This window comes from Limulus polyphemus, unplaced genomic scaffold (genome assembly GCF_000517525.1).
Source record: "Limulus polyphemus unplaced genomic scaffold, Limulus_polyphemus-2.1.2 Scaffold834, whole genome shotgun sequence".
Lineage (NCBI taxonomy): Eukaryota > Metazoa > Arthropoda > Merostomata > Xiphosura > Limulidae > Limulus > Limulus polyphemus.
Genome location: NW_013666444.1, coordinates 304,605 through 321,030, shown reverse-complemented (window position 1 = coordinate 321,030; position 16,426 = coordinate 304,605). Strand labels below are relative to the sequence as shown.

The 16,426-nt window shown below is 36.3% G+C and overlaps 1 protein-coding gene across 3 annotated transcripts in view; it reads right to left on the bottom strand.

The window, feature by feature from the left end:
* Window positions 1–16,205, bottom strand: part of LOC106460776 (EF-hand calcium-binding domain-containing protein 7-like) — a 91,888-nt gene extending 75,683 nt beyond the window's left edge. The window contains exons 1-2 of one of the 3 annotated variants that reach the window (XM_022387561.1): window positions 16,078–16,205; window positions 6,519–6,680 (exon numbers count right to left, since the gene is read on the bottom strand). In XM_022387561.1, the coding sequence (XP_022243269.1) occupies window positions 6,519–6,621 (103 nt within the window). In that variant the 5' untranslated portion in view covers window positions 6,622–6,680; window positions 16,078–16,205. Of the gene's footprint in view, window positions 1–6,518; window positions 6,681–13,427; window positions 13,535–15,795; window positions 15,846–16,077 lie in introns of those variants that run through there. The other 2 variants (XM_013920512.2, XM_022387559.1) reach the window with 2 other exon arrangements.
* Window positions 16,206–16,426: the final 221 nt, after the last annotated feature.

Below are 16,426 nucleotides of genomic sequence, written 5' to 3'. Positions count from 1 at the left end.
TGCTAAATTTTTCAAAAAAAAAATAATTGACCCGCAATCAAAAAAGGTTGACCGACCACTGGTCTAGATGAACCTTAAATGTTATGTTATATAATAGTTATTTGGTTATTTCAACTAACTAAAGTATCAATACATCTGAATATTAGTTTAACCCTGTTGCCCCGTGTACTCTTTACTGTGCATGACACATGGTTTTCGTGTCTTACAATCAAAATTTTATTAAACTGCTTTTTGTTTATGTTATACCAATTAAAATAGCCTAAAATCTTAGCAAATAATCCATATATTAATAGTATACAAGTTTTAAGTTCTTAATTCTACAAGGAAATATATAAAAAAATCTTGAATTTCCACTAGTGTGACCCACGAGAGACATTTTGTCTAAGCATGTCCTCATTCCTATTTTATCCATCACCCCTCAAAAATTTAGGAAATTAAATGTAAAATACTCTCTATAAAATCATTATAGCTCAAACAAACCATATTTTTTATAGCTTTCAATTTTGTTTGGTTATAGCTATCAAATAGAAAATCAGACCCTCCTGCCACATCCTTTCTTTCACAATTTGTTGATAGTTCTCTCTCTCTTACATTTCCTTATATATATTACCTATAATCAACAGAAAGTCAAGGTTTTCATCCATCAAATGGTTGAAGGCATCTATAGCCAAAGCCAGAGGATGGGGAACTGGGGTCCAAAACAAAAATAGCTGGTGATTGAGGGCTGTGGCAAATGCATTGTTATGAGGAACCCCAATCACGAAGCCACTGACAAACAAGGTTGAAAGCACTTGATACGTGACACGCCATCATAAGAATGTGATGATTGTGGTACCAAAATTGAAGATCCAATGTTAGAAAACACAAGGATCTCAACTGGCTGCCATCTTGGTGATTGATATGAGCCACCACTGTTGAATTGTTGGAATGGATCATGACCAGATGATCTCTGGAGATGGGAAGAAAATGATCCAAAGCCTGACAAACAGCAAGGAGTTCGAAGACATTGATATGAAGAGAACATTCCCAGACAGACGAATGACTCAAAGCCCCCTTAAGAGATGCATCCATGAACAGATATAAATTTGGCCACATAGGAGGAAGCAGGACACCCGCCAATGTATGAGCCTTGTCCAACCACCATCGAAGGTCATCCACAATGTAGGGTTATAGGAGTATCCAAGTGATCCTGAATAAGGTTCCATTGGTCATTGAGAACCCATTGAAGGGATCACATATGAGCCCGGCCAAGGGGTATGAGAAGAGTCACAGAAGACCACATCCCCAAAAGTGATAGAACCCTACGAGCAGAAAGTGAAGGAACAGACAGGGCATTCCAAATGGCCAGTTTCAGAGCTGAAAAGGAGAAGGTTGGGCCTGACTGAGATGGGTGTTGAAGAAAACACACAGATAAACGAGGTACTGGGTAGGATGAAGGAAAGACTTCTCCAATTTGATCGACCAGCCAACCCGAGCAGCTTTGAGAAGGACATGACAAATATGACAGGCTGACTCCCACTTAGAATGAACAAGAAAACAGTCATCTATGTAAAAGTGAAAGCACAACCTCAGGGCATGAAGATGTAGAGCAAAGGTTCGCACCACCAGACAGAAAACATAAAGTGCCAAAGCCGACTTGAATGGAAGAGTGCAAAATTGGTACACCACCCCATGATGGAGAAACCAAAGATATGGACGAGAATGCTTTGATATGGGCATATGCAGATAACCATTGAAGACATCCATCTTCATCATCCAAAGACCCGGAAAAAAAGCCCACCAAAGAGTAAGGTAGGATTCCATTGTGAAGTGTAGGGTGTGAACATATCGATTGATACGGGACAGGTCCATGACCAACTTCCAGTCCCCAATCTTTTTAGAAACTATAAACAGGTGGGAGTAAAACCCCCACAAACTGCATGTAGCAGGTTCAATATCCTGTTGTGTGAGGAGGTCTTTCAATGCCTTAGATAGCCACTAGCATGACAAGGGATCATGAGAAGGAGGAAAGAAAACAGGTACAAGGGATAAGGAAGAAAGGTTAAGAAAGGGCATGATGAATCCCTCTGACAAAACTCGGCAAACCTAAACATCAGAGATGAAAGGGCTCCACCGATGAACGAAGGTCGCCAGACAAGCTCCCATTGGACCTGAACCCATCAGGTACGCCACCTGAACCTTTGTTAGTGTATTATGTGTCATCATGAAAAACGACGAACAGTGGCACCACAGGAACAGCTGGGTCAAGAGACAGGAATTGGTGCAATGCTCGGGTTCAACTGGGACAAACGGGCCACCAGATGCGAAAGGGTAGATTGTTATTGGACTGAAGCCACTCTCGACTCCAGGATTGTGTCAAACACAAAACATCTCAAAAACAGGTCCATACAAAGGTCCCATAGATAAGGAGCCAAGAGATAGGTCAGTGACAATATGGCATCACAACCCAAAATGTCCCAACAACAAATAAACCACATTTGCAGGGCCAGAGCTAAAGACAACAGGCGGAGCAATGTGGAAGTGAGGAGGGAGAGGACATCCCCAAAAAACCCCTACATGTACCTGTGAAGAGCCTCAGACAGGAGATGGATCGAGAAGAGGTATCACAAACAATCAAAACTGAGCCTAACAATTGTTGGTCCAGTTAGGGACAGTCTGCCCTAAGAAAAACAAGGATGGACTGATACGAAGCACATGGGGGACGAGGCATACTAATGCCATCACCTAACTGGGAGGCAAAACTCTCAGTGTGAACCCGAATATTAGGGGATGGGGGAAAACTATATAAGGTTGGGAGGCAGAATCAAATAATATGGAAGGACATGGGTCATAAGAAATAGGAGCAATAGACAAAACATCACATACCTGAGAAATAAAATCCAAGAAAGCCAATGAGGTCCGAACAGAATCCTCAGGCACGGCAAACTCCGGGAGGGGGGAGACAAAGGATAAATATCTTTGTCAGCCTGGTCAGGCTCGAAAAGGCTCAGGAGGAGGAGGGGCAACAGCAGGAGACAAAGGTTGTTCCATACAATGTTCACTATCCCCGCGAATAAAGGGCGATAAATCCCTAACAGGTCACCCAAACCTGTGACTTGAAGTATGGCATCAGACGATTGAGATGTACCCGAAATGGTAAGGTTAGCTTCGGAATTCATGCTTGATTCCAAATAAACAAGCAAAAAATCTGTGGCAAAACACAGGTAAATAAAATGCTTTAGAAAATAAAGTGAAAAAATAATTCTGGAAATAAAGTAAATTAAATTAAACCACTTTGAGAAGTAATGAGCAAAAACAAAGACATCTGAACTAAAGCATTGCCAAACAAGAAGTGATGGTTCAGTAGTGGCACATAGAGGGAGTCACATGATAGTAGTGATCTCCTATTGGTGGAGAGATGAAGCATGTTGATTTGCATGAGAGACATGTTGGAATCTTTGTGGAAGGCTTGTGGCATGCATTATAAAAAAGTTTGCATATAGAGGGCAGCATAAAATGGGAAAAGCTATTCCAGTGAGCAGAAAGAAGTACCGTATCAGAATACTTGATTTAAAACTTTGACTAAGATGTTCAATATAATTTTTTATATGTCTTCATGAAATCTAATGTGTGGTCTGAATCATAATTTTCTGCATTATTTAACCCTATGTGCACGAGGTTGGCCAATTTAACAGTCTGTACTGGAGAATTTACTAGAAATTCTATAATTCCAAATTTAATGTATCTTCCAGAAATTTGGCAAGCTTTTAGTAAAAAGTACAAGTCTGTTGCACACAAAAAATAAGAATTTTTAATTATTTCCATTAAATATCTGTTTCTGCATTTAGTTATTGTCTGACTTAGACTGAGTGCAAGGTGAGTTTCAAGTTAGAATAAAAATACTATTTTTACATCTTACAGTTTCATATTTCATTTACATAACCTCCTCTAGAATCTCCTGAATGAGTATCAAAAGTATTTTTTCTGTGAAACTGTATATTTTATCATTATTTTCTCTATTCTAGCACTATTTAGGTTTGATATGATATTTGATTGATAATGTAACCACTACAAAAAAAATATAAATTAAATTTAAATCACATTTTTTTTATTTTTAGTATGACTGCAGATTGTAACAGTTTACATTTCCTTTCATTTAATTTTATTATTCTATTGCTCTTTTAACCATGTCTACCCACTGCAAGCAGCAATAAATGACATAGAAAACTGCAGAGTTTGGGATAAGCAAAATTTCACGTTACATTACGAGATGTCTAACTTCATTTCTTCCTTGTGCATTTATATATTTTCATTAGATTTTCTTAATTAAACTATTAAGGTTTTAATTTTTATATTTTAGTTGCTTTTGTTAAAAAAATATCTGTATAAATATAATAATAGTGCATTGTATGTCCATGTAACTACTTTACAGAGTGTGGATGGATCTTCACCAAAATTGGTGTGGATATTCATTAAGTCCATGTGGTGGTACATACAAATTTTCAATTTTGCATTTTGCAATTTTTATGAGTGTTTTACCATTACTTTGCACCCTGTTGATGGATCTTCAACAAATTTGGCATGTCCTAAGATAGCCTTTCATTAATCATGAATTTACATAAATTCTATCAGGGGACTGGTATTAAAGCTAGTATATTAATAAATAAAAATGTAAAAAGTTAACATTTACCTCAGGATTGAGTCCCTTTTGCTCTGAGAACCCAGTCTTCACTAACCCTAAATTTTTCTCATTAAGTTGAATTTGCCAAACAAAATTAATGTAGCTTTAAAATATGCATCGTAAAACACAAACAATAATTCAAACAGTAATAACAGAATGCCTCCAAACTACTATAATTTATCCAGCTATCTAACTGACTTAAAAGTAGTTTTAGAAAATTTAATTAATTACCAGAGGACCGACTTTGGTCTTCACTGAATAAAACATGCTTGAGAAATGGTCTTTTACTGAAATAAATTAACATAAAGATGACATAATCATGTAGTTCACAAAATAGACTTTCTATAAATAATAAACGTGTACCATTGACAAGTAAGCATCAGTAAATAAATAATTTCAAAAGCATGAAGAGCTGAGAGGGGCTTCTGTGGTTGATGTAATAAATTTATCAACGTTTCAGAAAATAAAGGAGGTAGGTTTTAATTTTAAATTCTGGCCTGTCAATATCTATAGTTGGTGTATCTAATTGCTGGACATTCTGAAATCCACTTAAGGGAAAAAAGAAATTTTAAAATGGAGGATTCAGAGCAGTGGCATTAAGTGACACATAGAAGTGAAGACAGAGTTTATCTAAATATTTCTTATTTAAATTAAAAATCAAAACTTTGAATCATAAACTGTATCATGATTCCAAGGTAACTGACATACACTGATATTAAAGTTGTTTGATTAAATTTTGAATGTAATGCTGTAAAAGTCAAGATATGCACACTTTGACCCTATGCACATAGGTTTAAGGTATTTCTAGCCCATTGTTTCATTTTTTCACCCTTTTTTAAACAATAGATACTTCCTACTTCAAATTATCTACTTTCAGTTTCTGCAACACATTTTGTCAAACACCCCCACATATCCCTCAAAAATGGTATTGAAAATCATAATCCTGAACTGAAAATTAAAATCTTCCCCTACTAACTGCCCTAGCAATGGAATTCATGGCAATTTATTTGACACAAATTCAATGTAAAACATGGGTTGTAAAAAGTTACACCCTAATTATAAGAGGTCTTTAACTGAAGGGATGATTTGTAATGTTAAAAATAAATATATTTTTTTGTTTTTCTTATCTTCTGTGATAGTCTGACATTTGCAGTGTTAAATTCATGATTTTCCTCTCTTCTTAAGCTTTAAATTGATGTATAATTTAGTTATATAGTGTTATTAGTTTAACATATTGTGATTTTAGATAATCTGAATTCAAGCTCATTGAGATGTGCATAGTAATGAAATAACACTTGGATAATTAATTGGAAGTGAATTGTTTTGTGTTACTTTCAAGTTCATCAAAGTTTGAGGTCCTTAGTTTGTCCTAGAATCCAAAACTAGTAATGCATAGATCAATGGGCTACAAATAACTTAAGGTTTCTAGATCATGTATAACCTTTTCATTATTGCCTAATAACCAAAAATTATGAATGTTAGGATCTTCACCTCCAATTTGATTGATATATATATTTTAACAGTTTGGTTGTTTTGTTTTTACTGAACTAGTATTAAATGTAATTTAATTGGACTTTTAAGTAATTTAAGAATTGCACAAATAAATTAATTACAGAAATATAAAAAGCTTCAAACTAAATTTTTTAAATGCTTCAGTAATATTCACAACTTTTTCAACAAATTTGTTAATAATACGAGTTGTATATGCAGAATTTAATGAATAATTATGATTTGAGCAAATAATTTTCTGCTAATAAAATTATATTGTATTCTGCTTTATCAATAGGTGATATAGCAAATCTGTCATGAATGTATTTAAGTATTATTACTATTTTTCTATAAGTCATTTTCATCTCACCTTTTAAGAGTTCTTCTTTACTTTCTAGCTCTGCAGCTATACTACTTTTGACCCACAAATAAGCACCTTGAACAGACCTGTATTTTATCTGATAATCTTCCATAATATTTTAGAATGGTTCCAGCTTGCAAAATGTGCTCTTAGTTCTTAAAGCAGCAAGTTCTGTAAAACCAGAAAAAAAATTTATTGATCATTATAATTAGCCAACATGAGTTGGTTTTTATAGAGTTCCCATACAATTTTTTATGTTTGTTTCCTTCACTTTCCATGATATTTCTAGTTTTCCTCATAGTACACTGAATAACATACGAAGTTAACATTTTACTTTAATGAAAATATATTTCAAAATGATACTCATCTCTTTACACACAACATCTTCATCCCCCATGCATCTGCCTATGAGATTTGCATGACACTAACCTTGAGCTAACTCCCATCTAAAATGCACATTTAATATGAGTTGCACTGGGGCATCACGACATCATCATGTAAAAATAGTCCTTCACCAATAGAAAGGCAATGCAACTTCCTCACTCAATAGCTCATCCTAAATACTTCTGCTCAAAATAACTTCATTCTTAGATGAGGGAAGAAGATAGTTCAATGGAAGTGGGGAGGACAGGAGGAAGGTGTGAAGAGGAAGGTATCTATTTGAAAAAAATTTTAAGGTATGGAAAATGTTAACTTCCAAGACAATACCTCACATTCACACACAGAATAGCTAGAATCCCGTACCAAAATAAAAAAGGGGCCCATGCAAATAAGAAATCTAAATTAGCTCCCTTAAGAAAGTACCAAAAGGGAAAGCCCATAGAGTGTGACACCTAATGGCAGAGGTACCTGTGGGAGACAGCATCTCATCTTGACCAGGGCATACTCTTCACCCAGAAGGAAAGAGGGAAAGGTAAAAGAGCCTTAAGTGCCACTGAGATGGACAGAAGGTTTACATGATCAACTGCTCATCCTCAATGGGCCAAGGAGTGTAGTGTGATTAGGACATGATCAGACCATACAGTGTGTTCGACCTCGGCTCAACTGGACAGACAGAGAAGGAGTGGCAAACCTGTCCTACCACAGGAGAAGGGCACACTGGATGTTTGAGAGGTAACCCCCACTACGCAGACAGTGCCATCACCCTACTTCATATTGTATTGTGCTGTAAATAATTATTGAAGAACTCTCCAAGGTCTACCACCCCAGTGGCAAGGAACTGATAAGTGGCAAGGGTTTCCAAATGCTCCACTCAAAAAATGGGGGAAAGGAAGAGATTTGTGGTTGGGGAGAACCAGAGAAGTACCTGGATCCCCATCAAATTCATGCCGGAAAAGTCTTTTACTGGAGACAGTTTAATGAGCGGCCATGAAACCATGTTTTTATAAGCCTGCAAGCACAAGCCAAAGAAGTTAGCAGTCACTTCCCCAGTGCTGACTTTGTCCATGATTATATGTAGAAGGTATGGTCTGAATCAGGCAATTGAGTAATTTTAACACCACGAGAATACCTCCAGTGATCTTCTGAAAAACCCATCTCAACAGCTGGGATCGGTAGAGTCAAGACAGATGGGTTGAGCACTTTCTGTTACCCTGGGTCCAATGTGAAATTTGAGAAATAAGAATACCCAAGGAGGCAGCACCAGCCACCTGGTGGGATCATATAAGAGGGTGATGAAAGAGAAAATGTACTTACTCTTCTCAAAAATGGTGTATAGATTGAATAATAGTAACTGGGCAGAGTTGAAATTCTGCAATAGACAAATGATGAAGATAAGGAAAAACGAAAGTGTGGATTTATTCACTTGCCAGCCAGTGTTCTCTTCCAAGCGTTGGTGAAAATGAAACACAGCAGAGTGAAATTAGTGATGAATATGGTGATATGGAACATAGAAAATCCTGTGAGCATTGGTATCCAGGAAATAACACACCAACCAGAGGAATTGGTAGATCAATCCAGTAAAAGTAGAGGGCAAAAGAAACAGACGATGACAAAAACTCCAAAAAGGAGATGTACATACATGCTCATAATGCTAAAGCAGAAAGCAAGGAACAACATGGAAAGGAATAACAACAGCAGACAAGATGAGAGAAACAAGAAATTCATAGTGTTCTCCAGTGCCTGGAAAGAAAGTCCCATCAACAGACTATTGAAAACCACAATCACAAAGGTGGTAACAAAAGCAGGAATAAAAATAAGAGAGGTGGTAAAGGACAAAAGACAGAAACATACAACAGATAGCAGTATAATATACTGCATTCCATATGGAGGATGCAGTAAAGTGTACATAGGTGAAACTGGCAGGGGCCTGACAACAAGACTAAATGAACACAAAGCAGATGTCAGAAGACACAACAAAACCAAGGCGACAGCAGCACATGCAGAGGAAGCAGGGCACCTGCCTAAATGAAAGGAAACTAAAATCATCAGCAAATGAATGGAAAAACTAGAGAAAGCATTGGAGGCTGCTTACATCTTACTAGAAAAGAACTTAAAACACCACAGCAGGAGTCTACAAGTGGGTGGAAGCAGCTGTAAGCCTGATGAAATGAGAGCAGAATGCTGATTGGTCAGGTGGTTGTTGACAGACAGTGATAGTGGACCAAGGTGCAGCAAGACGAAACAACCAGGAAAATTTGTATAAATACACTTGTAAGGCACCACGGTGTCATAATCTCCACAGGTGAGAAGGAAGTAGGTCTTCAGAGAATGATGGTATAAAGAATATGAAGCCAATGACTGGAATGGAGCATGTGTGAAACTGTGTAAACTATACTAAAGTTCCATTCAGGCATGGGAGTACAACAAGGATGTCAGTGAAGAAGGAAGGAGCAGAACAAAGTAGAGAAGCCAGGAGAAGGAAATATCTGGTGGTAATGGGAATGACAAAATGTAGTTGATAAAGCCTCCTAATAACCAGTAATAGTAAAAATCAATAATTCATGACTGAACAACCATGTCAAAAAAGCCAAGAGGTGGGCAACAGTAGGATGATCCTGAGGAAGAGAGTGGCAGATGAACCAATGTAGAAAAACTTGCTACTTTCATTGACATATGGACAAAGTTGAAAGACAACAGGAGATGGATAAGAAGAAGGCTATATAATCAGTATCCAGCCCTGCAGGCAATAAACAAATCCCATATATGAAGAGGAAACCAGGGCTGTGCTGGACAAAGAGTCACCTCCAACAGGGCCCAAAAAAGTGTCATGTATCAAACTGTGGACACAAGTGAGGAGACAAAGAGGAGGATAAGCATATGGTAAAAGATGAGACCAGTCCTGGCTGAGAGTATCGACTGCTAGGATCAAAGGATGAGGAACTGGGGACCAGAAAAGTGGAAGTTTGGTGTTGAAAGGGGAAGCGTGCTCAAATGAGACTGACACCAAGGAAAAATTAGAGGGTAGAGACACCACTCCATGGGTAGAATCTTGTCCAGCTCAGAAAGACTATATACCACTGAGTTCAGAGCCCTCAGCGCATGATAAGCTATGAGAGGTACCCATTGGAAATAAGCCTGAAACAGCAGGTCCAATACTTGGAAGCAAAGAGTCCTGGAATGGTTATCCCCCTGATTGTTGATATAAGAAATGGCCATGGAGCTGACAAAGTGAAATATAACCAACTGATCTACTAGAAGAGGAAAGATATAGGAACATGTTCAACAGACTGCAAGAACAATGGTGTAGAGTGGATTTTCACCTAGAGCCAACACACCCAAAGTTATTACACCATTCAGAGGGCAACCCAGCCTGACAGAGAAGCATCTGTGAAAAGATGGAGATCTGGTCATGGGCAACAAGGGGATGTGAACCACCAACACAATTCCTCAAGAAGAGGAGAGGGGAGGACAACAGATCCTGAGAAAGTTTCCACTGGCCCTGCAATGTCCACTGGAGAAGGTGTATGTTTGTGTGTGGCTTAAAGGAATGAGTGATTCTAGGGAAGCCAGGGTTCCCAAAAGTGGGAGAACCTTGCATGCAGGGTTTAAATGAGAAATAAAAATCTTGGTGACAAGACATTCCATTGCTCACAGGGGAAGTGGTGAAGGCTGAGCCTGACTGAGATGAGAGTTGAAAAACATGCTGAGATGTACCAAATATTGGGTATACATGATAAAAGACTTGGAATGCTTGACCAGCCAGCCTGGCTTAGCAGCATCCTGAGGAAGAATATAGATGTGAGAGATGAAGTCTTCCTGGGAAAGGGTGAGGACAAGCCAATCATCCATGTAATAATAGAACCTCAGACTCAATCTGTGAATATGGTGTGCAAATGCTCCATGATTTGAGTGAAGACATAAGGAACAGACACAATGACGAAAGGAAGAACATGAAACTGGAAGACTCAAAGAAATGAAGAAAATGCCTGGGGGATGGAGCAACAAGAATGTGTAAAAATGCGTCTGACACATCAATCTTGGTCATCCATGGATCAGTTTAAAAATACCACCAGAGAGAAAAGAAACCCTCCATACAGAACAGCAGGATGACTAGAAACCAACTGAGAGGCAACAGTTTAATTAATGGATGCCAGTCTCTGGTTTACTTGAAGAACACAAAGAGACGGGAGTAATATCCCTTGGCCAAGGGATCTGAGACCACATCCTCAAGATAAACAGGATTGGAAGGAAAAAACAGGAAAAGGGGAGAGGGAAGAAAGAAAAGTGGAGAAATAGGCTGTGAGAACTTGAAGAATCCATCTGCCAGCCAAAAGAGGAGACCAAAGGCTATCAAAGTGAGATAAATGTGATACCATTGGGCCAGACATGACAAGATAGTCATCAACAAAACAAGCAACAACCACAATGTCAACAAGTTGGAGGACAAGAAGAAGAAGATTGGGAAGCTGGAATTGGAAGAGGAGCAGACCTAGAAACAAGAACTGAAGGGCGAGGCTGAGAAAGACAAGAAACCAAAGTAAACAATGAGGACTGATGCCAGGCCACCTCAGCCAGGGTCTTCAGTGAGGCAGCAACACCTCTGAAGACCTTTGGGCAAAGAAAAGGAGTATAACAAAATTCATGAAGATAAAAATATGGCAGATCAGCATTAGTTAGGAGAGCATTCTGATCTAACAAGTCCCAATGGCAGAGATGTCAAGTAAACAGGGATAAAGCAGTAGTAGTTGTACAGGCTAAAGTGATGAACAGAAGAAAAACTTCTCCAGAAACTCTTCCAAAGCATGAAGAAGTGCCTTAGAAATAATGTGAAGGGATGAGAGGTAATGTAGGAGAGCAGTAAGAAACAGATGAAGGTATGAAAATGTGAATATAAAAGACTTCACATTTTAAATTATGAATTTCACTTTTATGTTGGAAAAATTTATTTCCCCAACCAAAAGTTTAATTTTCATCATTTCCATAATGAACTGAAATTTGTTTTTGCGAACCCTGCTGGTATTTCACTAACATAGCATACAGACAAAGGATCATTTCATTTTTTAAAACTGTTCTTACACACTCACCCATGAGAAAATTAAGTTTAAACCAACCTTTTGTTTTTCAAGAAAACTATTCTACTTTCATACTCTGGTAAAATGTTGACGTCTACAACTGCCACTACAGCATCTCATACATAAACCAGAAGTCCCCAATTATTTTCCACAATGTGGCACTTCAGATGATGACCATAATGGAACGGACTGGGTCTGAGCTTGTAAGAGACTACATCATTCTCCAAATACAGTTTTGCTTAAATTGTAATATATGATGTCAGTTCATGCCATGAATCAGGCTTTCAGAGCCTGATTTGGCTAACAGGATGCTTATTGGGGATCACTACTGTAAGTCAATTATACCTGTTAGAAAAATAAAACTGTATTTTCCTAATCTTAAACTTGTGTCCTCCTATCCTGTTGTTTTCAGCATACAGCACAAAGAAATCAGAGGTCTTTATCCTAGAGATTCCTTCAACAATAACATACAGACAAGAGACCACATGGACCTTCAAAGCTATTGTACACTCACTCTTAATAAAAATAAAACTTAAACCCACCCTTTATTTTTCAGATGATTTTAAATTTCCCTTTTAAATGACTCTAAAGTGTTGTCCTCTACTACTGCTAATGGCTTAGCAATTCATAACCTAATTATGTTGTTATAAATATCATACTGTTTTAACTAGAGCCTAATCTATCTTTCCCAAATCTTAAACTTGTGTTCTCTCATCTTCACATAATACAATGGCTACATTTATACCACTACTGCTACAGATGCACATTCATGTATTTTTGGATCTGATGTTTTCCAAACTTCATCACATGGAAGTACTACTGTAATAATAGGTAGATTATTTACTGATGGCAAATTTATAACATCTTGAACTATAGACTAAAACCTTTGTATGTTAAAGACTTCCCTAGATAATTCTACATTTTTGAGTGTATTATGAATTTTGTTTCTTAAATACAGTCCTAGGCCACAAACAAGGTCAGGAACTATCGAAACTGCTGCCATGTATGATAGTATTGTAATATGTTCTGTGGGCTGGACTTGGTATTACTTTTACGTTCTTTGGAAAAAATAATACCAAGTCCAGCCCACATAAGGATAACTAATTTATTTCTTCAATAATATTTGCTACTGGCTACATTTACTTGTAAACTTAACTTTACAAACTCTGACAGTAATGTATAAACTTAACTCAGAATTTCTTCTCTAATAAACTGAAAAGCAAGCATGCTGACAAACTAACTAAATTATAGACATACTAACTCTCACTGTCTAATTAATTGGCATTGAACTGATTCATTCATTACTCCACTCAGTCACTTTTACACTGTACTAGGATTCTAAAGCTTTGAGATTCTTATAGTTATGGAGACTAACTTTCATAAAATTTCTCAATCTTGCATCACCATGATATGCACCCTCTTGCAAACAAATATTTAAGTTAAAATATTAAAAAATATAACTTACAATCATAGTATTCATCTACTAAATTTCTTCAATATCTGCACGAGTAGCATTAGTGGCACAAACAGACATTAAAACTTGTTATAACTGGCATAACTCTAATAGCAGGGCTAATAAAGTATAAATAAATGTGTGATAATACAATATATACATATATGTATAAATATACAATTATATATTGAATTATGTTTCTTCACATCCATGCATAGAAAATTACTGAAAAACACAAAAACCTCTTCATTCAGAAAGCAGTCCACAGATTTCCTGAAAAACCTAAGATATCAAGCTTTATATAAGCATATCTAAAAGTTGAATGTTATTTTAAATACATCTAAACTTCTTTATGCTTTTTATTACTTTATTTCAAGAAAATTGAATACCCATGACTCCTTATCACATTTACTCCCACAAACCTGTGTGTGCTGTTTGTAACTACTAATCTTAATACTATGTTTACTATCTTGCAGTACCTATGTGTATTGCAGAAAATGCAATGAAGAAACCACACCTTATAATGTCACAAGTGAAAAAAATATTTGTTAAAAAATTTAAAGTGTAAAAATGAGCATGGTTTAAAAAAATAATCTATACAACTTTACAAGGGGTATGTCCAACATCTGGTCCATGCCTACTTCACTTATTCTATCCTGTATAAAATACATCAGGTGGACTAAACTTATTAAACTGTTATGTTTACCATATAATGACTAGAGGTTTATGTGAATCAAATTATTGGAGGCAATATATGTATTGTAAAATCTGTTTATATGACACCAAAAGAATCAGATATTAGTATGGACCCATAACTTTTTTTTCTTCTCAACTTGTCCCTCCTTTTGCAATTCCAAGAGAAGGCAACATGATTTCGTACATTAGCTACATAGGTGGATTAAAATACCAAAATAAAAAATCCTAAAAGGTTTCTGTGTATCGACATCATGGATTCATTACTGTCTATACAAAAATACAAGAATAATAAATTAACTTTTGTATGTACCCATAAGTTGTATAATATCATGAACACAGAAAAACAAAGTAGGCACAGACTAGATATTGGACACACCCCATTGTGAGGTTGTACAGAGGAAGTATTACACCATTCCCATTATTACCTTGTTTCCTCATTTCTTGGTGCACTCATTCCTACATTTTAAATTTTTTTTAAATTATTTTTTCAACTTGTTTATGCACCTTTTCATACAAGGTAACATGATTTTATGCATCATTCATTAATTGGTGTTAATAACTCATGTGTATATCATCAGTGTGGGTGTGCACCATAATATTACATTATTTATTAAATGCTTCATGAATGCAAACTTGATTTAATTTACAATACTTATTATAAATTACTTGCAAATAAGCATAGCTTGTCTTCTAACCTAGACAATGCTCACCCTACATTGGCATACCCCATACTCACAGTTTCCAAATCTTGCCACACAGTGCCGTAGATCAAGAAGACCACCCTCCTTCACTGTTTTGATCACACCTACTCAGTGTATGAAGTGAATGAGCAGATGTATGCATGTTAAAATGGTATCCTTGTTCAAGTTACTACTTGATATACATCAAATAGTTCTTCTTTTTGGTAATGTCTGGCATAGAAAAATGCTAACATTAGCATATGGTTTCTGTGCTAATATTCTGTTAGGTGCACTTATAAGTATGGTAAGTCAATTTGTTAGTCAGTCAGTGACATTGAAAAGTTTGTGGTTTTGTGAACTTTTTGTAACTGCTCTGCCAACTTTCTCAAGTAGTTGTACAACTTGTTTGTTATTTTATGTTTTTTTTATCAAATAAGTGTCTCTCGAATATTTTTGAAGATTTAGTTTTTCAATATTTGGTTGTTAAAGGTGTATATGAGTAAATAGTTTGTATTGCATGTATTGTGCATCCACCCCATTCCTACTATAAATTTTATTATATTTATATTTTGACTTTACTTAGTATTATTTTGCTCTGCTATGCATCCATTAGCCTAGGTGTAAATCATCCTCAGTACAGTTGGTTACCCCAAGCCAAAGTTCGTTATACTTATACTATAGATAGGGAGAGGGAGGGTAACCCCGACAGATGCTCGTCGACGGAAAAGTACAAAACTTTCAAATATACTTATCAATAGCTTTTCATCTTATATTTTACTTTTCAGTAAATCTATAGACCTAACACACAACCTTCATGTATCAGTATGAATATGATACTGACAGGCCTATGCCCTATATGTGATAATGATTACAATATCGTAATAAATCATAACTGTAAGAACTACAACAAAAAAAGGTCGAAAATGCACAGTTAACTTCTACAATTTTGTAAATTTACCATTTTTATGAATTCATAATATAATATAGTTTCGAATCATATTTACCACGAAAAAAATGTATAGCATGAAATTTACAGATACAACGCACCTGTTCGAAACACTATGTTATGTAAGCAAATAAAACAATGAAAACGGGGCCAACTATTAATATAAAACATTTTCTCCACAACAGTAATTTTTTTCATGCTTTTACTAACACCGGTGGAATAGTAAAATTACAAAAGCAAGAACTTAAATATCAATATGATAGTCAATTAAAAATTTATATAATAATATACAGAAATAAATTAATTTACTAGGATGCGAATTCGGCAAAGAAGATAATACTTAGTGGTTGAATTGATTGTGAAATGGGCGGTTACTGTCTACTAGAGAAACACTTGTAAAAGATATATTTGGTAACATACAATCTACTAATGTAACTAGGGTCTGGCATGGCCTTGTGATTAAGGCGTTCGACTCGAAATCTGAGGGTTACGGGCTCTAATCCCAGTCACCGAACATGCTCACCTTTTCAGCCGGGGGAGCGTTATAATATTTCAATCAATCACACTATTCGTTATTATAAAAAGTAGCCCAAGAGTTGGTGGTGAGTAATGTTGACTCAGTTCCTTCTATCTAGTTTATCACTGCTAAATTAGGGACGGCTAACCCAGATAGCCCTCGTGTAGCTTTG